We start from the raw sequence: 24,820 nt of genomic DNA, 5'->3' as shown, positions 1-24,820 counted from the left end.
TATCATAAAATAGTCCTACGCGGCGCCTGCTGGGAACACTGAAGCGTTAAGTTGGTTTGATTATTTTTTTTTTACCATACATGCGACATGGAGTTGATTGCTGCAAATGAAATATGTGGCAAATATGCACCTGATACTGTGGTCAATATGGGGGTGAGGCGATCCAACGTAAATGGGGGTGGGCAGCTGGGGGCTTTCATCAACGGCAACCGCGCGTTGTGGAACAATCTGCTGTCTACCTATCATCTGTCAATCTGTGGTGTCCCACGTGGTCAAGGGCGGTCTTATCTCGAGTTGAATGTGCAACTTTTAATGAGGCAAACAATTGCATGTGCTCCAGTGCTTGTCGCACTTGGGTCTGAGCAGGACACAGACAGTCAACCTTGGAACGAAGCAAGCTACAAGTCAAGAGCCACCTCCTTTCCCCTTCGGGGTCCGCATCGCACGCATCTGTCCGCGGCGTGGACCAGTTGCGCACCACCGGTTCCAATACCGGAACATTAAAAGCCGGTGGCCGGATGATGTAGAGGTGTCACACCCGTCGAGTTTAGTCCTGTGCCTGAGCCTGTGAAGGAGTATCAGCACCCACACGCCTAATTCTCATCCTGTCAACCTTTACAACTTGTAAAACCGGGATTTCAGCATGGATTCCTTGCGCGACTCTGCCGGGGCCAGCAAGTCGTCAGTATGCCAGTGCGCACCCAAGCCCGCCGTCCACCGGTGGTCTCCCGGCCTCGCCGTGGCCTTGTGCGTGCTCATGTCCCTGAGCTCGATCAGCGTGTGCCTGCTGATGAGCTTCAAGACTGTCCAGTTGGAGCAGAGACTGAACATGGAACTGGACCGAGCGCCCCGATTCCACCCGGCGCACGGGAGTTTCTTTGACGAGGATGGCAGTCTGGTTCCGGAGCTGAGCGCTTCCGTGGGGAAGCTCGTGGAAGAGGTACTTGCGGTCACTTCAACGCGTCCCAGGCAGGCCTTGGGTTGCATTGATGACGCTGGTCACTATTGTGGGTCAGGGCTGCGTGCCTGGGTGAAAAATGTATTTTTGGGGTGTGTAATTGTACCTCAATTGCATTTCCCGTGTGGGATCAAAGATACTTTCATTTGTCCAATTAGTCAGTTGTTGAAGCTCAAAATATTAACTCGAAAACTACTGATAAGCGCTTCCCCTCACTTGGATGGGCCCCCCTATTTCTACCAATAATTATTGACCATTCATCTACCTACTTAAAAGTCATTGCACCAGTGTTGCATCGCTGTCGTGTCTTTACCCGTGTATATATATTTTTAATTTCAAAATTTCATCCTCAAGTGCAACAGCAGACTGGGATTGTTTCACACAACATTTCAAGTGATAAACCACCAGAGGGATTATTTTGTATGCCTTCTTCAAAGTAGCACAAAATAAACTGGTGTACTGTATGTTTACCGTGTCAACTGTTTTTGATATTTGTGGTTTTAAAATAAACAGCAACAGCAGTGAGCAAATATAATTTAATCATTAATTAATAACAGCAAAACGCTCACCTTCATAGAAAAATAACTTAAAATGTACAAGACAAGAGCTATAAACAAAACAAGGTGCCAGTAATTGTTTAAAAATGAGTCTAAAGTTGACTAATCAAGTCTGAAGCCAATCAATATGTGCAAAATCTTGGATATAAAAACAGAATTACCTTAGTCCCAACATTTAACTGTTTAATGTTACTCTGTCCTTCCTCAATTGAACTGTTATTGATCGTAGGTGCTTAGCTCACTTATGCCTTGTTGTGCCCGGCTCTGCTGCTGATGACACGAAATCGTGTGATCGCCGGAACAGTAACAAGAGATTCATTTAGAAGAGCTGTATCAAAAACCCTTTAACCAGAACAATATCGTTTTTGAAGTGTTTCCTGGGCATAAATTCACTAATAACTTTGTCTTGCCGTTTGTGGTTCATGCAGAAAGTCATGGTGCTGATGCCCAAAAGCAGAACAACTCGAGATGTCGGACAAGAATGTGCCTGTCCTCCAGGTATGTTTCTCTCCGTCCTCGCTAAAGTAATTGGACACTCAAATGCTTCTTACATCCGTGATTGTTTGCCAGGGATGCTTTTGGCACGGCTCAGTGTGTTTCTTTTTCTGTGTTGGATCCTTCAAATATGTTCCGTAAGCTTTTATTGTGACGGCGGTAATCGAATACTCCCACTCCTGCTCACTTTGATCCATTGGGGATTCTTCCTGATGCAAAGGGCAAAATGTGATCTACACCTCGTAACTCCCTCTTGTTTGCCTCGGAACTCAATTGGAAGTGCTTTGCTTAATTGGGCTGGTGTTGCATGCACAAGGGAAGGGAAAATGTATGTGAACCCAATAAACGGTTCTTAAAATTCTACATAAATTGTCCTGTTTGGCGGTTCGGTCAGGCAGTGTGGAGGACCTGTATCCCTTTTATGCCACTTTGCGACCCTAGCGTGGAGTGACTTGAGGAGGAGCCCAAATAAGTGGGAGTTCCAATCATCCAGGCAGGAAGTGATGGGGTATGAAGAGGGGGGTGGGTGGTGGTGGTGGTGGTGGTGGGGGGGGGGGGGGCGTGGTGATTGATGTTCCGTAAGTGAAAGTATGCAGCCCTGGTGATGTTTGTGTTCTTGGAAGGACAGTTTGCAGTTGAGGATGATACCCAGACTCTCCACCTGAGAAACAGAGGAATTATTGAGAGTAATGGGAAAAACTGTCAATTTTGGCTTGCCTGGACTTGGTACCTATGAGTAGAATTTCACTTTTATCACTGCTGTGTTGTAGAAGGTTGGATGAGAACCAGTGTTTTACTTCAGAAAAACAGTAATGGTGGAAGAGCAGTGGTGTTGTTGATGGAGAAGTACAGTTAGGTGTCATCTCCATAGCAATGAAAGTGAGAGTTGAATGCATAGGTTTCCAATTACGCCATCTTGTGTGTCATAGAGGTCAGAGAACACAAGTGACAGGTGAAACGTGAAGTTTTTTTCTATCGTTAACTTGTCTGATTGGTCTAAGGACTGTGGTGACGTCATTGGAAACCTATCCATTAAAGGAAAATATTGCCAATAAGTAGACAGTAGGCGGAACATTGACCGACTGGTGAACACGTCTGCTTCACAGTTCTGAAGACCGGGGTTCAGATTTTGGACCCGCCTATGTGGAGTTTGCATGTTCTCCCTTTGTCTCCCACATCCCCACAACATTCGTGGTAGGTTGACTGAAGACTCAAAATTACTGGTGGGTGTGAATGTCATTGCGAACGGCTTTTTGTTTGGATGTCCCCTGTGATTGGTTGGTGATCAGTGCTGTGTGTACCCTGCCTCTCGCCCGAAGATACCTGGGAGAGGCTCTAGCACACCTGCTACCCGATAGAGGATTTAGTGTCATAGAAAATGGAAGGATAAAATGTATGTGATGAAGAGGAGGGGGGCCCAAGACAGAGCTCTGCAGGACACCAGAAGAAATGAATGGTGAATGGGATTTAAATTATTTCATTTAAACGAATTCATGCAAATTAGTTGAGAAATTCCAAAGTACAGTGGCTCCTCAATTTTCAAACATCTTGGTTTTTGTACAAATCAGTTTTCGAACAAAAATTTTGAGATTTTTTTTTTTTTTGCTTTGGGTTTTGAGCGAAAATTGGTATTCGAACACCCCGACCAGCTGGCCCACGATGATTTGTTATTGTGCTTTCGAATGCACCCCCGAAAAAAACGGAAAAGACGTAACATGCGCGCACTGCAAAATTCTAATGTTGTTATGAGCCACTTCAGAAAAGTGCTTAAAAGATGGCAGAAACAAACGTTAGATTAGGTCTTTGTTAAAAAGGGATGAGTCACCCCCACCGAAGATATCTGAAACTTGTCTTGCATTGCTTTTTTCTTTTGTTCCATTAACCCAACCTCTAGTTGCAAGTTGTTGTTTTTTTTACGTCATGTACTTTCTGTGCAAATAAAAAACAATTTGTCCCCCCCCACCCCATTATTGATTGTTTAAAGTTATTCTGCACTTTTGTTAATAAAAAAAGGTTTACAAGGCTGGGGGCAGAGTCGCTACAGATATGGGAATGCACTCCTAGCCTAGCATACTCTACTAGGCTTAAGCTAACATTTTAAGCAAAAAATAAATATATTTCTTCAATTATTTAATTATATAAAGCATTTCAACAATACATGTATCTCTAACTGTCCAGTTTATTATCAGGAAAAGCTTTAGAAAATCACTGAAAAAAAAAAAAACTATTTTTTAGGCTTGGAATGCATTATTTCATTTTCCATTCAGTGTAATGGGAAAACGTGCTTCGGTTTGGTTTTCAAACAGCCTTCTGGAAGGGATTGTGTTCGAGAACCAAGGCACCACTGTATTTAATACTTCCCCCTGTCATTGTGTGGTACTACCCCTGACTTCATATCTCCAGTTGTGATATTTACTGGTGCACACCAACAAAGCAGGCCAGCGTCTCCCAAACATGGTTGGTGTCCCGTGTGAGTTTGTTGCGATTGTCAGAAAACAATGCTTGTAAGCGTTGTCAAAAGTATTGTCTTAGCAATTGACCTTTTTGATCAATTTTCACTGCAGTAGATTCACATCTGTTCTGATGTTTATACAGCTCATTTCAACTGTTTTGGATCCATTTTCATTCTATGTAAAGAGAAGGCACGTCCAAATAGTTCACTCCTATCATGTAAAAATATTTACAATGCATTACTGTGAAACCTCGAAGGTCAAATATAGTTCCTTCCTGGTCACTGGTCTTATATCTGATTTCAAGATGTTTGTCATGTGCGTAGTGAATTAACTGACATAAATAAAGTCTAAATTCCCTTTGGCAGAGTAGAAATGATGAATGAACTCAAGTAAAAGTGTTCTATTTGTTTTTTCCATAAGAAATAACAGAGCAACATTCTTTTTCATGGTCAAATTCCTGCTATCATGAAACCTTTAGGTACTGTTGTATTAATTTTAGTCACATTTTGACTTTCTTAACCACAACCACCTTAACTTTGCATAAAACGTGTGTCCGCAAACGTATTACAACGGTGCAAATCCAGCTTTTAGCCTCCGACTACTACTAACATGAATGCATAGATTTAATTGTTGTTTGTTGTTGTTGTGTGGAGCTAAAAGAAAGAAAGAAAATTCTTAAAAGGTCACAGATCCTGAAACGGTTGCTGATTGAGCTCTCTGAAAGTTGCTGGTGTTTAATGTGGAAATCGGAACCCCGAATTTTCATGCACCTTTACGGCACACTGTTGGGGGGGGGGTCAAGTCAGGCGAGTCCGACTTGTGCAATATAAGGTGGCACTGTCATGCCTATAGATATTGTAATGAAAAATACATATAATATTATTCACTTCAATGTCTATATGAAAAAAAGAGTGGGGAACATGTCATTCATGCAATCCATTTTTCATGACGAACTGGGTCTTTTGGAAAAGTGTGAAGAGCGAATCCATCCTCCCGAGTGTTCAAGCAATATCCAGCAATTCAAAGAAACGGCATTTTGGCTAACACACAGGAAAAAACAGCTACTTCAGCGGCGGTAAAACGGGTATAAACACATGAAACCGGCAGTGTGGCCTTCTTGGGGGGAAAAAAAAAAGAAAGTCACTTCTTGCTTCTTCTCCAAAACAAAATGCTTTGAGAGGATTTCCATGGCGGGAGTTACAAAAATCCACATACGACAACATCATGACGTGGTGAAAAAACGGATAGGTACATTCTGGCTGCCTTTTTTTCTTTTTTTAAATTAAAAACATACTAAAAATCATGCTGTTGGTGTCAGTAGCCCTTTAAGGCTCTTGGACTTTAGGTGCTTCAGTGTCTATGTTTGGAATTTTGAAACCTGGCAAGGAAGCGCATTTACGTTGGTTTGCGTCTTGAACTGAAAAGGTTTGGAAAATCCCGGCATAGCCGTTTTTGTGGATAGCGTTTAAATAAGCACCTTGTGCACATTTCAGAATTTTTTTTTTCCCCCTTTTTTCTTTCTTTATTTTTAAAAGATGCATATCTGTAGCATTTTGTGAATTTCCAGTCATGGCTCCCCATTTTCACCCGCGCTAGAACAGGTGAAAGTGTTCACAAGTGGAATTTCTGGCCTGTCGTCAACACATTCTGTTTTAAAGTGTGAGGTGTTGTTTGCCAAGACTGAACGCAGCCTCTGACTGACTGGACCAGCCACAGCCAAAGCTCCTGATGCTCGTAGCGCAAGTGTGGCTGCAACTGTAGGCAGCCTCGTAAAAAGTTGATTCGGACCAACCTGTTCTTCCTTATTTCTTTTTGTTTGGCTCATGTATTCAAATATTACTGCATCTTTCGACAGCTTATGGCTTTATTGCTCACACAGGTTGGGGACGGAAAGTGCAGCATCAAATGTTTGCCTTTAAGGAAATGGTGAATGGCGACAGTGTAACGGTTTGAACAAGTATTATTTTCACCGTCAATTTAAATTAGTCAAAATTTTAATTATGGTTTTTTTTTTTTTGGATGATTTAAAATATTTTGAGTACAAGGTAAAGAAAAAAATGTCAGCAAGTTTTTGCATGGGTTATAAAGTTGTGGTGGGCAGGTTCTGGCTCACGGGCCTCGAGTTGCACACCTGTGTCATTGGGGATTTCCAATTATGAAATGATTGATAGCGCTTCAAATCGAACTTTGTCTGTTTTGACTCAGCAGTTGCGTAAGTGCAAGAATTGAGCATTGTAATTAGAACTTTCACATTCTTTAATCATTTTCTGGTTGTTATTGATAATGTTTTGTTTAGTTGAAACCGTTGCGGGGGGGATTGCATCAGAGGACATGGTCTGTTTTCAGGTCTCAAAAATTCGATTGCACAATAAATCGTTGTTGGCGTTTCTCTGCAGTTTGTGCCGTTTGTTTGTTTGTTTGCTCGGGGGAATGAAGTATGTGCGTGGGCAGTGTTTTTACAGTATTTTTGTGAGACCCTTATGTGGAAAATGTTGCAAGGGTGCGTTTGCCTGACTTAACTTGCGTGCATTTCATCAATTGAAGCAAAGTCTTTGAGAGGCCGAACTGGGCTTGTCTTTCAACACGACACCGTAAGAAGAGATCGAAGAGCTCTGCCTTTAGCCCCGGATCACCGCCATTTGAAACCTGAAGCTGGTCTGTGAAGCGTCTGCATGCGTGTGGGAGATGCGGCACGGGCGGCATTTACTTCTGTGCCCGTGGCGGCTTTGCGCTCCCAACATCAGGGTGCTCTCCTTTCAACGTAGATTACCAAACGGAACCCACAGGGGGCGGCATTTCAGCCCCAAGTGATGGCGGTTTTGTCATTGGCACAATGACTGGCGCTCGGTTCTCAAACTAGGAGGACACGACTTGGGAAGGATTTAGCTTGTGTATGCTCTCGGGCTATTGTGACACTTTTATACTTGCACAAACAACCAGCCGACAGTCGCCAAGGCAAACACAGTGCAGCGCTTCTTACAAGCTTCAGGTGTTTGCCATTAACACCCGCTTCGTAAGCGCACTCGCACTCACACACGCACACATATATTCATTACTTGCACATGGACACAAACACTGTTCCAGTCTTGGATAATTACAACCATGTGAGCGCCGGCTGCGTCCTGAGTCCGCAGAGTGCATTGTCATCGCTGCCATTTGCTTTTTTTTTTTTTTTTTTTAATGCTTTTTAACAGATCTGACTCAGCTGGAGGTGGAGGTAGAGCCGGCTCAATCGGTTCTGCCCACTCTTGGGCACAGATCCAAATTTGAAATGGCATTCAGAGGCACCTTCTAATAGTTTTAGGGTAGTAACTTGTGACTGTTAGCTGTCGGTGAAATTCACTAAAAACCCCTCAAAAAATAGATGACCCGCAGTCGTTCCAGTGCTGTCGCTGATATTGAATAAAATCCATCTTTTTACCATGTTTTTAAATAAACCCCGCGAAAGAGCTCCCAAAACCCAAAGGAATAGCAAAAACTGGACAGAATGATTGCCCGAATGCTCCTTGGACTACAATCTTGAGTCGTGGCAAATCGCAACAATGTGTTTGCTTTTTTGCTGCACCACAACTAGACACACCAAAATTGATACTTGTGGAAAATTCAGTCTTTACTCATCCTAATTTGCTTATTATTTTTGGATTATCGGAGGAAGCCATTACCAGCCAGTACAGACCTACGCAAGCGCGGGAAGATTACACAAATCCCAGCTGAGATTTCAAACCTATAGCGCTGTGAGACAGAGACTACCCTGGTGTGCGCACTATATTTTTTTTTAATAGAAAAATGTAGAGGTTTGAATTTGCATACAGAATGGTGCCAACCACTATTTTAGCCGACACCCCCCACTCTAAAAAAAATCTGCAAAACATTTTACTTTATCCAAGGTATTTCCGCAACTGCCTACTACGTCTTTGTTTGTTGTTTGGGCATCTTCAGCAAGGATCTATATATTTAGAAGCAAATATATGCTTTACAGGGTCTTTAAAAGAGATTCTCCAATGGCTTTGAAATTATTGAAACAAAATAAAAGTGGAAGTGAACAATAAAGTGAAGTTTCACTTTCACCATAGTCGATTGAGGATGTCCATCCGTCCGATTCATAGTTTCACCTTCTCAGTGAGGATGGGGCATCCAAGTGTTCTGTGTTACTATGCATGGGGACATGAGGTCGGACCCCTGACTGTGCGGTCGGATCTATTCCCATCAGATAAGAGCTCATTAACACACCGAGCGGCAACACAGACCTCCAGATAAGAGTGTTTTTGTGTATTTGTATAATGGAGAGGGCATGTTTCCGACAGGGTTCCTTGACACTCGACATATGAAAATAAGATCAAGTTTTCTGCAAAAGGGGACTCCCCACACTGATTGTGTGATGCTGATATTGGCCGCACACAAACTCTGGTTTCGCTCTGGTCTCCATCTCACCTCTGAACCAGAGGGGAGCATTGGGCTCTTCCTGTTCCCCTGCTTGGAGTTGGAGGCTGAGGCAAAGTCAGCTTTAGGGGGAGAATGATGGGGTCGACAACCCCCCTTCGCCCGAGCTGCATTTGCTTTTAAAGCCATAATAAATCAGGCAGGATACTCGCCTCGGGTCAGCCAACGTTAGCCCCCGGAAGAATACGCTGGCCGTAGTAAGGGTTGTTAATGGCCATTTGAAAACTATAAATGCAGGAAATGAGTTTTTAATCTTGGGTTCTCGCTTTAGATGTTGTGTTCTGCTTTATGACTCCTTAAAGACTTTTGTGTTTTGTGCTTCTCATATTACAGTGGTTGTAAAACCACTTCAGTACTACTTAAAAAAAAAATTCAGACATACATAGTAATGTAGTCTACTATAATGTTTATCAAAAATGGGGCAGACTTTTTTTTTTTTTTGTATTGTTTGCTACTGTAACATTATGCAGGCCAGCACGGTGGCCAACTAGTTACCACAATCCGGCATCAGCTCTTTGAAATTTGCATTTTCTCCCTGTGCCTGCACGTATTCTTTTTTATTTTATTTTTTATTTATTTATTTATTTTACCCAGGTACTCTCGTTTCCTCCCGCATCCCAAAAACATGCACGGGAAATTAAATGAATATTCTATATAGTTATGAATGTGAGTGGGAATGGTTATTTGTTTTGTTGTTCCCTGCAATTGGCTAGCAACCATTTCAGGGTATACCCCGCCTCCTGCCCGGAGATACCAGGGATAGGCTATAACACTCCAACGACCCATGTGAGGATAGGTGGCTCACAAAATGTGAAAAAAAAAAAATTCAGTTGTATTCCACATTTGTTTTTTCTTTATTCATCCCCACGGAATAATATATTGGGTGCACTTGAACAAAATGATGTAAACCAAAACAATGACAGGTTAAATAATGAAATTATCAACTTTGAATAAATATTCGAGAGCCATCTTGATTTGCAACTTTCCCATCATAGAAATGAGTAGTATTCTTAAATTAGAAGCAATAAAGTTGATGAGCCACACAATGAAGTTATGGGAAAGAGTAGTGGAGGGTAGACTCACGTCAGAAGTCAGTATCTGCCAGCAGAAAGTCACTACAAAGGATGAAAAATGGAAAGGCAGTTGGTCCTGATGACATATCGGTGGAGGTATGGAAGCAATTTGGAGAGATGACTATGGAGTTTTTGACCAACTTATCCAACAGAATACTAACAGGTGAGAAGATGTCTAAAGAATAAAGGAAAAGTGTGCCATTTCCCATTTTTCAGAACTGTGGAAACTACAGAGGAATAAAGATGATGAGCCACTCAGGGTAGGACAGAAGTATCTGCGAGCAACAGTATGGTTTCATGCCTAGAAAGAGTAGCACAGATCTATTATTTGCCTTGAGAATGCATGTTGAAAAGTACAGAGAAGTTCAGAAGGAGCTACATTGTGTCTTTGTGGCTCTAGAGAAAGCCTATGACAGAGTACCAAGAGAGGAACTGTGGTACTGCATGCGGAAGTGTGGTGCGGCAGAGAAATATGTTAGAATAGTACAGGACATGTATGAGGGCAGCAGAACACCAATGAGATGTGTGTGTCAGAAGACTTTTAAGGTGAAGGTGGGACCGCATCAGGGATCCGCGCTGAGCTCCTTCCTGTTTGCTGTGGTAATGGATAGGCTGACAGATGAGGTTAGACCGGAATCCCCTGCAGATGGTATCGTGATATGCAGTGAAAGCAGGGAGCAGGCGGAGTAGAAATTAGAGGTATGTAGCTACGCACTGGAAAGGAGAGAAAGGAAGATTAGCCGAAGCAAAACAGAATATATGTGAGGGGTGGGAAGAAAGTGTGGCCTTCAGATTAGCTCAAGAAGACTGCACATAGAGCTTCATGGAACTGGCTTCCATGGCTGAAGACCTGAAATCCAAGCCACATATCACCAAACGCAAAGAAAAATGTTGGATGCGGTGGTGTGAAGCACACCGCCAGTGGACTCTAGAGCACTAGAGATACGTTTTCTGGAGTGACGACTCTCGCTTCTCCATCTGGTTGATGGATCACTCTGGGTCTGTTAGTTTCCACGAGAATTGTACTTGTCTTGACAGTATTGTGTCGAGGAGGATTATGATCTGGTCTTATTTTTCAACAGCTGGTCTTGGCCCCTTTGTTCCAGTCAAAGGAACTCAGAAGGCTTTAGCATATCAAGAGATTTTGGACAGTTCCATGCTCCCAACCCTGTGGGAACTGTTTGGAGATGGCCCCTTCCTCTTCCAATATGACCATAGTCCATAAAGACATGGCTGACAGCGGTCGGTGTGGATGAACTTGACTGACCTGCACAGAGCCCTGACCTCAACCCGATGGAACGCCTCGGAATCTATTAGAGCGGAAAGTGAGAGCCACGGCTTCTTGTCAAACATCAGTATTTGACCTCACACATCCGCTTCTGGAAGAAGGTCAAAAATTCCCAAACCTTGTGCTGAGCCTTTCCAGAAGAGTTGAAGATGTTATATCTGCAAAGCGTGAACCAATGTCATACTGATCACTACAGATTAGCAATGGGACGCCACTTAAATTCATTGCTGAGTCAAGGCGGATGAGAGAATACTTTTCGCAATGTAGAGTAGTTACGAAAGCTTCTATCAGTTCCGTATGGAAGAAGGTAAATCAATTCAGAAAAGTTGCTTCCATAAGGTCACTTTTCTGCTTCGGATACTACGTTGGCTGCCTCAGGGTCACGAAAAAGATTTGCTTATCTTGACTTGTTTTTTTTCGCGCTGTATTTTTGAATGTTGGTATGCTTGCTCTAGTGCGCTTGCAGTTTATTTGCAGAAGATGAAGGGGCCGCTTGAACCATTGAGGATGTTTATGTTGGAGATGTTTCTGGTGGTTGCTGTCTCTTGGACGTTGGTTTGAACTCAACAGGTGTGTTTTTGTAAGGTTTGATCAAATTCCAACTAACCTGAATAATAGTGTTACAGGCTTAAAACCCACCCAGCCACCAAGAAACATCTGTTGCATATAACTGTAATTGTAAACGCGTAGTTGCAGTTGCAGGTATGACCCTAAAGTGTTCCTAAATTACAAAATGTATATGTTTCGGGATCAACATTCTTCATTTGGATGCACATGCACACAAACCATATCCAGAACCCAAAGCCCCTCGGCCTTTCATCAGTCATCTTATTAAAGTTTGCTTTGTGCATTTAATAGTTAGGCCGACATTCTTACTTTTTGAAAAATAAACAGTGAGAACCGAACCGGCCGCTCTGCATTCTGCGAAAGTCCTCAAGGGCCCGCAAGGAACACACAAAAGAGCAAAGGGCCGAGCACCCAGTAGGGATGTTTGGATGTGACCTCACCCCCATCACACACAGTCTTGTCATAGTATGGTTACAACACATTCAGATCATCTGCCGGATGCATTAGTATTCAATATTTTATTTTAAATCTGTTTCACCTTTGTTTATCAGTCAAGGACTGAAGGGTGTGCTAATTTTGGTTTATTAAAGCAAAGCTAATTTATTTGTATAGCACACACAAGAAATACAAACGTTTGAAAATTAAAGTACAATTAAAACAGCTTACAGCGCTGGAAAAATTGAAAAGTGGAAGTACTCTAAGACTCATGGGAAAAAGTTTTCAACCTGGATTTAAAAACGTTCACACTTTGGGCTGAGGTCACCTCTGTTGGCAACTTATTCCATTTGTGTGCGGCATAATAGCTAAATCCTGCTTCACCATGTTTACTTTGGACTATGCGGTCCACTATTTGACCCGAGTCAGAACCCGTGCTGCAGCATTCTGAATGAGCTGCAGCTGCATAATGCTCTTTTTGGGGTGTCGAGTCAGAAGACCATTATAGTAGTCAAGTTTACTTGAGATAAAAGCATGGATGACCTTCTCCTGGTCTGCTTACACATGCAAGCCTTCAATTAAATTGTGCTATATTAACTGATGTATTTTTCTTGGCATACAGGATACTTTTTCCTCATTGTTTGAACTCTTGTTTTTTTTTTTTTTTTTTCAATGCCAGTTAATTTCACATTATACAGTGATGTTGTCATTGTCTTTGTGTCAAATCATTGGAGTAACGTAGTGCACTTCATTTTGCTTCAGTTCCCTTATGTAATCCATATACACTTAATGCCAACCTCCGTCTGCACTCTGAATCTCCGAGACCTCGAAGCTGAGTGATGATGACTGACAGAGACTCTTAAATGTGGTAGGGAAGGGAGAGTGGGCCACCTCTGTCAGAGTGCCTGTTACAACTATGAATTAAAAAAGAACAATATTTCCAGCAATTATGTCTTACATTTTCTTTTCTTTTTTTTTTTTAAATGTAATGTGGGTGTCCCAAACGTTTCCCTAGAATATGTGAGAAATGTCAGCCTCTCTTGAGCAGTGCTGAGGAGACACTGCAAATTGGAAGTTGTCTTGAATCATCAGAAGTGGCAGGTGACAAGTTGAACATCAAAATAATGTGGGACACAGCCACTCGGCCTCTTGCCGCATGCCGCGATTGTAAGGTCACACAGTCATCTGCTCTACTACTCATAACTTCTTTATATGTGTAACAATCAATTTTGTGCACTCTTGTGTTGGGCAGGCAATCCTCCAACATGGATGCAAAGTTGACTAATGACCTTTGAGGTAAATTCTATCATCTGTTAAAATGTCCAACAGGGAGCGTATGCATGGAAATGCATTTCATAGCAAGCTTTTGGGGATGACAATCTAGTTAGTGCATTAGGAATGTGGCGTGCCTGAGGACAGCTGCGGTGCAAGCCCCGGATGACTTTACCAGACAGATGATAAGCAGTGATGTGAAAACCGAAGAGCAGAGTTGGCGCACAGGTCGTCATTCATTCTCTCCATCCCTCCTGGAGGTGCGACTTCTCAGGATATTTGTCTTTTGGAGCCAGCACTTGCTGCAAGTGTGAAGGTTGCCGATCCAGATGTCCCCTCCGTGACCAACATCGGTACTGCCGTGCCATGCGAAAGGCCCCCGCACCACCTTCCCCCTTCAGCCCAACCGGCTTGTCACTCTGCCAGCACCTCTTTAATGAGAGTAGCCCCCATAAAATGACCTTTTGAACGAGGCCTCGGCGTCAATGCTCCGTGTTGCTTTGCCCTAAGAACAAGAAGGAATGGGGGGCTAGAACGGCTCTCAACAACTTAACACCAGTGCATGAGAACAAGGGTCCATGTTTGTGTAGGATGCCTGCTTTCTGTCTAAGTTTGACCTCTCAACATCTCTCACCTCATTTTACCCCATTTTGTTTTGCGACAGATGCCTTAAATCCAGTAGTGACATTTCTTTCTCCCGCTTTCCCGTCAATTTCTTTCTGTGCATTTAAAAACTTCACACACCTCCCGCAAAACTTGCGGCGTGGCCAAAAATTCTGGCTTGCCAGCCTGCAGATTGTCAACGTCACCAAAATATGGAGTTTGTTTTCTGTTGCTGTTTGTACATTTGCGAAACAAAAACATGTTTACTTGGTCGTGTGGACTTTTCTGTTGTTAATAAAAGTAAAAGAGGAAAACAAAAAAGCCAAGTACATTGTGGCCAAATGTTTTGGTTTGGACTCCAAATTTGTGTTTCACTAACATCCCTGCGTCAGCTTTCATGTTGCTCATTAAACTGTATTCTATGTCTTAGCAAATATACAAATTCCATGGAAGAAAGGTTAAGTTTGCTATTTGTTTGGACAATTCTTATTTATACTCTACTAAAACTGTAATATTTGGAAAGGATTGTTTTGACATGACTGTTGCTTTGAACCGTTACAAACTGTTCAAAACTTCCACTCCAGTCCTATATGTGGCAGTAGTGCTCAAAGTAATTTAGCAAACAAAATGAAGCTCTGACATGTGAAATATAAAATTTTTCTCCTTGCTCTGTTCCCCACCTCTCGGTTTTTGTGCAATGTGGTTTACATAAACGTATAGAAACAGGACAGACCTGTGTACCTAATGTTTTGTCTGGGGAGTGTCTTTTCAGCCAGGCTGTGATCTGGCTCCTGAATGCTTCCACGTTGTGACCGCCCGTCTTCCATTGTATAAACATTCTATAAGTTGAGCCTCCAGTGGGGGGGGGGGGGGTAGCAATGTTGTAAACAGAAATGAGGAGACAGACATATACTTGCAGGATAAAGAGGCTGCTGATTTGCAGTTTTTAAGCCGCATCATTTCATTTGCTCAGATCACAGACTTCCATGTCAAAATGTAAAAATCATTGCCATTTGCAAACGGGCTTGATTTTCTTTGAACAGAATGCGTATTGTTATTTGATGCTGTTGGGCTTGCTGAAGGCAAGGTTGTCGTCTTGCATCACATTTTCATACTCAGTAGATAATAATTTCCAAACTATAATTTGTGTTCACAACATTACTTGAGGGCACTTGAGAGGTGAGGATCTTTCCACAAAGACACACAATATTTTGTGAAACATGACGCACTGTATATTCTGAGCTTCTTTAATTTTGCTTGTCAACTAATTTCCACTGAGGGGCAGGCAGGTGGCCCAATAGGATTGACTTCTTGCTTCTATTGTTAGAATCTCATATTTTCCCTCCTATTCCATCACTGATGCCTTTCTGTGGTGGCTTCACTAAACCAAGCTCAAGAAAAGTGAAATGCATTAAAATTTTCTTGGTTGTAGAGGTGACAACTTTGGAGAACAGTTTTTTTTAAATATTATACTTTTAGAACTTGATATTCTTGATCATTTTAAGCTAACATGGTTGTGTGTGTGGGGGGGGTGTTGCATCTTTAATTGGCTCATGCATATCCATTATCATGCTGGAACATCCCCACATTTATCAAGACAGCACATCCCAATTTCGTATTTGCATAATAGCGTTTTTTTGTTTTTGTTTGTTTTTTGTTTTTAAATACAGTACATTCATTGTTTGAAAAAAACAAAAAGATACCTGGGAGGACTTTTGGAGGCGGGGGAATATTCCTGGCTCAGTCTTTTGAAAGAATATTATGAACATGTGGACAACCTATTCGGCAGACATCTTTTTCTGGCTGCCCTCAAATGCGTCCCCACCTTCCTCCATCTGCCCCGACATTGCCTTTGCACATCTGGCGGTTTTGATGCGAGACATTTAGCCTTCACTGCAGTCATCTAGTGGTCATCCAGTTAAGCATTTGCGTGTGATTTGTGTCTCAGCTACAAGCGAATTGAATGTTCTCAATTAATGTACAAGAGGATGAGGAAGAGGATTGCTGTGGTTGGAGCAAAAACATGCATAGATATTGATACAGTATGTGCAGTGTGTTTTTAATGGCAACTGTCATTGTTTGGCTTGCTGTTCTACTTCTTCTTCTCCCAGACATCGGTGATGCTTCGTACAGAACAGAGATGCTTTTATATTTGTCTCTTTCACCCCCATCCATGTGGTTGTGATTGTTTTACTTTTGAGGCAAGGACGGACATTGGGACAAGTGCATGATGGAAACGGATTGTGTGCAATATGGCTCTCATAATACGATGTGTAAGGGTTTAACTTTGATGAAAGGTAATGTTGCAATTTGTCATGTATATTTTAGCACTAGGAACAAGCGAATGATTACTCCAACACACTCTTGGCTTTGCCTCTTCAACCCTCTGCAACATTATCCATTTACTGATATTGTTTGGCGCCAGAAAGGTTTGATTTCAAAAGTCATCTATGTACTGTATGCTCACTTTTTTTTTTTTTTTTTTTAACATGGATAACGTTTTCAAGAAGGAGCTCATCAATAACGCATGCAGCTGACCAATAGAGAGACAGACACGTTACCGTAAACCAGCCAAACCACTCTTAAGAATTCATGAATGAGGAGAATTGGACCTTGGAATCATCTTGTGTGGGGTCGCACTTGATTGAGATGTACCTGACTTCGTATGGCTTAAGTGTATCATTTGGAGCAATGTGCTATATGTAAAGGATGTTGTAGGCAATATGTTTCTGTTTAGGCTGAAAGCCCCTCGTACCATTCTTACTATAAGTCAAAAGTTCGAGGTCTGTTTTTCGTAGCACGCTCTCTGTGCATCACATTTGTCTGTTCCAGGCTGCCGCATTCTTGCTCCTGAACCATCCTCCATTGTCACTTGATGGATGGATTGTCCCAAGTGTCCATTGTTTATTTTCAGTCCTGTGCCATCTTCTGAGACTTGTTTTTTGGTGTGGGGTATCCTTTGCAGATTTCTTTTGTGGGACATTCTTGTTTTGTTTTTGTCTTTACAAAGACAGTAAATCTCATATTTTTGGATGTATTATTGTGGTTGTATTTTTGTGCTCGAGCTGCTCCCAGTATGATTCCGTCCAGTTCTACACATCTGCAAACGACAACCACAAAAATGAATACAATGCAAAGTTAATACCCATTTAGCATTGTCAATTACAACCGTGAATCATTTTACCCCAGATGTGATTCATTGGCTTCATAACTTATCCATCGGCCGGTGCAGCAGACTTTTTTTTTTTCGTGGACAGATCACAGACTGTTGTGAAGACATTTTTCCCCGTACATAGATATGTCAATTTATTTCAAGTGGTGCAGTTGTACCTAATATTGTCGACTGTGAATGTATGTTCCTTGAGGTTTTCTTTACATAAAAGTAAAGTTCCCTATCCTTGTTTGTATACATGGACTATGACATGATTGGATGAGTCAAAGCATATCTGTAGTCTACAGACTCAACTCATCCTCTATTTCTGATCCAATGCTTTCCTACTACCACTGCTGTTAATTTATTCAATGTGTAGACACTTAAAAGGCTCTGAAGTGATCAGCTTTACGCTGTGTGATACCATGTATTGACAAGTGAGTGATGTTTCGCTACTGATTTTAAACATACACTGCACGTCAGAGTTGCGTGACGCCTATCATGCAAACAAGAACACGGATTGCTGCTCTCCTCGTGATTAGCACATGTGCCAAAGTGTTTCACCTTGGTTTGATGGTAAGCTTGCATGTTGACATTGATGAGTACCGTAAATTCTGGCCTATAAGCTGCGACTTTTTTCACACGCTTTCAACCCATGAGGTTTATCCGGTGATGTGGCTAATTTGTGCTTTTTTTTCCCTAACGGCCACAGGGGGGCACTCGAGCGGTAAAGATAAGAGTAAGACCGCTGGAATACATGTGCCAAGAAAGTGACTTTTACCGGTCCGGACCTGTAAGCTCTGCGCTAGCGTTTTACTGCCATTTCTCAGTGACTTTTACCAGTATTTATTTATTTATTTTAAATCAGCCCTGTTAGTGCAGTGGCAGCTCTAGTGTTAGATTTAGCGTTAGCACGGCGGCGCTAGCGTTGAACTCCCTGTGTACCGTCTTTCTTTGTAAATATCTCGTGTTTCAATGTCGGTTTCAATGTGGGCAATTGCAGCTTTCACACAGCTGCGCTGTATGTATGTACCAAATGGTATTTCCTTTACAAATGTACTGGGTGAGGCTTATAACCAGGTGCGCTCTCTAGGCCGAGAATTATGGTAAATCATAAGATAGACACTGCTAAAAACTCCTTGCTTCGAGCAAATCCCCATTTGATGTCACAACCCAAGAATCAACAGGGATGAAAAAAAAAATGGTGGCCCTTGTTGAAATTACATTTTGTGAAATTTTAAATCTGGAAATGATTATCAAAAGTTGTGTATAATTATGTTACTCAGGTCGCAAGAGGTCATATACCCCAAACGTCATTGCAATAGCAGTTTACCGTAATTTCCTGCCTTTAAGCCGCGACTTTTTTCACACACTTTCAACTTTGCGGTTTATGCGGCCATGTCACTACTTGTGGACTTTTTTCTAACGACCACAAAGGGGCGCTCGAGCAGAAAAGGTAAGACCTGTGGAATACATATGCGAAGAAAGTGATTTTAATCAGTATGTTGTTTTTGTTTTTTTTGCTGTCCCTTTTAGTGCCGCGTTAGCGCCACGCTAGCATGTTGCTGCATTGTTGCTGCCGCATCTCAGTGATTTTAGGGATTTTTAAAAAAAAAAAATGTTTAAACCGGCCCGGTTACTGCTGTGCAACCATGTTGCTACTGTGTCGGTGCTGGAGCTTGTGTGTTGTGATATATGTTTTTTTTATTTTTTTTTTTACCAGCCCTGTTCGTGCTACCGTGGTGTTGCTAAGGTATTAAAACTTTGTCTGTGTACCGTCTTTGTAAATCTCTCGTGTTTCAATGTGGGCACTTGCGGCTTTTACACAGCTGTGGGATACGAATGTACCAAATGGTATTTCCTTTACAAATGTACTGGGTGTACTGAGTCTTATCAGGTGCGCTCTGGAGGCCGGAAATTACGGTACTTTAACAAAGCCTCATTACTTTTTTTGAGGTGAGAATGTGTGATATGGGGATTTTTAATGGCATCAGTTAAAACATACGCCACTGGTAATCACAATGATAAGCAAGTACTGCACAAAGTAGCCACCTAAATGAACAAAAACAATGGGTATGGTCTTTATCGCACTGCTCGAACAACAACACTAACGGTGGGTTTTTTCAAAGTCTAATCTCACCTCCCCAGCCAAAAATTTTCTCATCACTTCCACTTTTTACACAGTCTGCTACACTTGAACTCGGACCAAACCCATTTTGGCCAACGTGAATCCTCCTGATCCTTTTTAAACAAGCACATGTCACAGGGGATGACTTTATTGGCACAAAATGGCCAGCTGCTTTATCTGCGCAAGATCTGTGTTAACCCAGCCAGACAGACGTGCTAATGTATCTGTCTGCGACTCCAATTTGTTTGCACATGAGATCGATGTATATGACTTTGTCTTATTTCCGTGTAAATTTGAAAAAAAATGTTTTTGGCCCGCACATGCAACATGATCACCTCCTTTTTTTTCTTTTTTTTTGGGTTAGATTTCTGAACGCATGTCCGTGTGTGTGCGTACATCGTCAGGTGAAGGTGGATTTACTAAAGTGGACAATGAATGCAGGTGGGGAAGCCTTTTTTTTGCTTTTTATTTTTGGGTGCACATCAATCCACCAAAGCCAGATAAGAGCAGAATGAAGGAGCACAGCTGGAAATCTTCCTGAGTTAACCCTTTCTTTTTCCTTGCCACCTCAAATTCCTCCAGTCCTTTCTGCCACCTTTTTTGTCCACTACCTTCCTTTCTCCTGCATTAACCAATCTTTTCACTCGCAGCCCTCGCCATTATTCTTCATTTTCACGTTTGTCGGTTCCTCATTTTTCCTCTTGTGCCGTGTCTCACCTTTTTATTGCCTCCTCTCACTCTTCCTTCTCCTCTCAGCTGGGCCTCAGTAAAGTGGGGTCAACCTTTAACATTTAACGCTGTGTCTTTCCTCTGTTTTGTCTCTGTTCTTTCGGCCATGTTCATTAATGCAAACCTCTTCGAAGTGACTGATTGCCTTTCATGTGTTCCCCCGGCCTGTGTCGTAGACATGACAGGAGGCCTAACATTTCAAAGTCAGGTCCCTCTGCAGGGGCGTGTAGGGTTTTTTTTTGTGTGTGTGTGTGTGTGTGTGTGTGTGTGTGTGTGTGTGTGTGTGTGTGTGTGTGTGTGAATTTACATTTCTGGGTCCGTGTGGGTCAAGAAAAATCAAAAACAGTGCAAAGCAGCTGTGCTTATTATCGTTCGTGACCTGTTTTAATATCATCCTGCGACGCAATGACGGTGCCATTCATTGGGCATGAAGAACAATTTTGCTTTACGCATTCCTTAAAAAATGGAAATTCATAACCTAAACGAGGAAGTGTAATTGAAGGATTGGAGGGAATCGGATCCCTGTGATGTCTTGGAATGATTGTCATGTATATTTAGCTTTGCTCAGATGGCAACACAAAGACAGCTGTTGTTGCGAGCTGGCGTCTATTTTGACTGCTTTAACTCGAGCCCTATCTGCAAATAGTCTGCTGTGTGAGACCGATCACACGTGGCAGAATTATTCTCAAATGTTATTGCAAGACTGGATTACACTCTCTGATAGCTTGCATTAAATTAAGGCTGGTCTGGGGGTCACTTGCAAAGACCTGTAGCCCTCCGTAGAGTTTTGCTGGTATTGTTTGTGTGTGTCGTGTCGTCGTCTCCCCCCCCTCCCCCCGCGCATCCACTAATGATCCTCTGCCACTAACCCGGCAACCCCTTGACCTTTTCTGCAAAAGTGGAGTCTCATAATCTCTCTCGAGGTAAGCCTTAAAACGTAAACAAGTCTGATTCAGTGTGTTCAAAACAAGATGCCAGAAAGGCACCCCCCCCCCACTCTTTCACAATTGCCCCTCTTCCAACATCACACACGCACGAGCTGTATGAAAACCTCACAGCTATCTCCACTGTCCACTGGATTTGAAACCCCCATCAGCCCCCTTGCGATCTTCTCCTGTTATTTATGGTGTGAGGAGGAAAAATATACGAAACCAGATCATGGACAGTCAAACAGCCGATTTTTACTTTGCGTTCTTAAAAGAAATCATTCTCTTACTGAATTGCCTTTTGATACAGGGAAAGGAGAGTCACAGTCGACATGCTTTTATTGAACTTTAGGAAAGCACGAGCACAGTTGCACAAGCTGCTGTTGGGCGCAGCTCACGCCCAGACACTCGCAAGCATATTCGCTGACATCACACCCCGCCAGGCCCCGCCTCCTAAACATAAACATAGTGTTTTGTGTGGGGGAGGGAACATCCAACCATCAGTTTTCTGAGCCACTTATCCTCATGAGGGTCACAGGAGTGCTAGAGCCCAACCTAGTTGGCAGGAAGTCGGGTACACCCTCAACTGCTTGCCAGGCAATCGCAAGGCGCATAGTGACAACAGTCGCACTTACAATCACACCTAGGGGCAATTTAGAGTTTAACGAATGTGGGAGGAAACTGGTGTGCCCAGAGAAAACCCACAAAGACACGTGGAGAACATGCGGAGCCGGGATGCAAACCCCTGTCCTCAGAACTGCGTGGCCAACCCTCTAACCAGTTGTTCCACCGTGGCGCCCGGGAGGAAACAAGAAGGAGAATTTCATTTTATTTTATTAAAAGGTGGTAGATTTTCGGCAGTATGGTGGATCAGCTGGTAAAGCGTTGGCCTAACAGTTCTGAGGACCCGAATTCGATCCCGGCCCCGCCTGTGTGGAGTTTGTATGTTCTCCCCGTGCCTGCGTGAGTTTTCTCTGGGGATTCCGGTTTCCTCCCAAATTCTGAAAACATGCAACATTAATTGGACACTCTAATTTTCCCCCTCGGTGTGATTGTGAGTGCGGCTGTTGTCTGTCTCCGTGTGCCCTGTGATTGGCTGGCAACCAGTTCAGGATGTACCCCGCCTCCTGCCCGTTGACAGCTGGGATAGGCTCCAGCACTCCCGATGACCTCTGTGAGGATAAGTGGCGAAGAAAATGGATGGATGGATGGTAGATTTTTACCTATTTTGATTGGTTTTGGAATGCATACCCTTGTGATAAATGTTGGTTCACGTGAAACTTAAAAGATGGTAAAAATACACATTTCAAGATTGGTTGACATTCACAATAATTTTCACAAAGTACTAGTAATGATAATCTGTTTCAAAGTGAAACTGTTGTCGTTGCAATCAAAGTTTTGTCAAACTTAAACATGATGACCATTCATCCAGTTTCTATGGTGCTTGTCGTCATTTGGGTTGTGGATGATCTTGACTTATTGCCAACTGACTTTGTGCAGGAGACGCACACAGTGGTCACACAAGTGGACACATTTGTCGGATTAAAATTTTAAGAAGCAAGAAATTTTCAGTACAATTTGCAGGATAGGGTCATGACCTCCACTAATAGACCTCCAACATTAATTGTGCTTGACAACCAAAAGCTCTCTTTTCTTTTTACCTTTGAAACCAAATGACTTGCAGATTAGGTCAACAGTGGAAGTATGCCAAGTTGCTGGGCACCATCTCATCCACTCATAACCCAAATGCACATTTGCCACTTAAACTCTCTCTCTCTTTTTTTTTTTTTTTTTTGCTAGGCTCGCATTAAGGATAAATTGATTGCTGCTATGATAAGATCGCTGCGGCGTAAGATCCAATCTGCGGAGCGGCGTGCAGTATTTTGGCATCTGATAAGCCATTTTAGTTTTCCCCACTTTTGTTCCTTGGTCTTGACGTCCTAGATCAGGTTTCATGTCACAAATTAGCTGAAACAACATTGGCAAAAATGCATTTTTTTTCCCAGTAATCCTGTTGCACACGCAAGGATTCTTATTAATTATTTATGCAGAAAGAATAGTATAAGGAATAAAGCATATCTGGATGGGACCGTAGGGATGCCCGCCGGCAAAACTCCTGAGTGTGGGGCTGGGGACAAGCAAGAGAGGCCGATGAGGTCAAATGACCCGTCACAAAAATCAGATCAGATGACCTTGCTGTAACTGTCTTGAAGTGTTTGTCTGTCTACCTGTCAGTCTGCTGGTCTGTTTATAGGCCTGCCCACTGTCAATCATCAGTCACGTAGTTTCTTGGATCCAAACACGCGCATGGCCCGAGCCCCAACCCTTCAGGCCAATGCCTGACCTCAGGCGCTGATACCGGACTTAGCTTTGCCTCTCCTTCGAGTTGGAGCACAGTCCAGTCACCGACGTGCTGCTTGCTAGCCATTGAGCAGAGCCTGAGGAGGATCCCTTACCTCCTTATTTTGTCCAAAAATATATACGATACATATTAACAGGTGCACAGAAATATATGTAGTTGCTGACACATGCATGCAGTACCAAATATGCTCACAGATGTGCGCCTGATGCCAAAACACAAATTTTAGCTCCAGCCCGGTGAACCCGCAAAGACTTTGACATTGGGCTTCAAGTCGGCTCCTACAGAACCTCTCCAAGTAGAGACCAAGTCAAAAAAAAAACATAGTACACTACGCGTGGAAAGGTTTTCACACCCACACGGCCGGCGTTCTTTCGCTGGTTATGATTGTGCGTGCGGTATTGGCTTCTTCAGTGTCATAGTAATGTAATTCGATGCAGCTTTGTGGTAACAGCGGGTGGCAAACGATGCTCCTCTTTTCAGTAATTAAAACATCTTCAGATGTAAACCCATTCACAGACAAAACCTTCACATCCAAACCGGCATGTGTGCACACTGTGTTCTCTGTTTTCCTGCAAGTGGAGCCCATATGTGCAGGCTGTTATGACGTTAACTTTGCATGTAGAAGCGGAATCGCACAGCAGTCTGCTGCAGAGACGCACCAGAAAAAATGTCTTTGCACCAAAAGAACGTGCCTCCAGCAATTCTTGAACTGTGTGACCAGGATATTCTTCAACATGTCTGTTTGAGGCTTGACTTCATACGCATGAGTAGCATAATGCATGGGTAAGAACGGTGAAGTTCAAGTATTTTTTTTTTTTTTTTTTTACCCACGGGTTGGGAGAATGCCTGACTGCTTCGAATCTCTGCTTTGATACCTGTGTTGCATTAAGCAGAATAAAACAGCCCTTGAGCGAGTGTGCCATATACTTGGGGTCAATATTCTTCTTTACGTAGGTTGCAAGTGGTTGAGTGAGTAAACGGGACCCCTGCTGGTTATGGCCATATAGTGCACTATATTTTTCCTCACTTAATGGATGAATCAGGTGGCAAGGTGGCGCAGCAGGAAAACATTGGGCATCACAGTTCTGCGGACCCGGGTTTGATCCCAGCCCCGGCTTTGTGGAGTTTGCATGTTTTCCCCATGCCTGCGTGGGTTTTATCCGGGCACTCCGGTTCCCTCCCACATTCCAAAAACATGCAACATTTAATGGACACTCTAAATTGCCCTAAGGTGTGATTGTGAGGGCGGGTGTTTGTCTTTATATGCCCTGCGATTGGCTGGCAACCAGTTCAGAGTGTACGCCGCCTGCTGCCCATTGAATGCTGGGATAGGCTCCAGCACTTCCCGCGACCCTCGTGAGGATAACCGGCAAAGAAAATGGA

The 24,820-nt window shown here is 42.9% G+C and overlaps 1 protein-coding gene across 1 annotated transcript in view; it reads left to right on the top strand.

Annotated features, from left to right (window-relative positions):
• The first annotated feature begins 213 nt into the window (after positions 1-213).
• The window catches only part of col23a1a (collagen type XXIII alpha 1 chain a), a 135,431-nt gene continuing 110,824 nt past the window's right edge, over positions 214-24,820 (top strand). Inside the window, 2 exon segments of the mRNA XM_061834971.1 lie at positions 214-940; positions 1,944-2,013. Of these exon segments, the coding sequence (XP_061690955.1) occupies positions 644-940; positions 1,944-2,013 (367 nt within the window). The 5' untranslated portion in view covers positions 214-643.

This window comes from Syngnathoides biaculeatus, chromosome 11 (genome assembly GCF_019802595.1).
Source record: "Syngnathoides biaculeatus isolate LvHL_M chromosome 11, ASM1980259v1, whole genome shotgun sequence".
NCBI classification, from domain to species: Eukaryota; Metazoa; Chordata; class Actinopteri; order Syngnathiformes; family Syngnathidae; genus Syngnathoides; species Syngnathoides biaculeatus.
The sequence above is the reverse complement of the archived record's forward strand: the minus strand, read 5'-3'. Positions and strand labels throughout refer to the sequence as shown.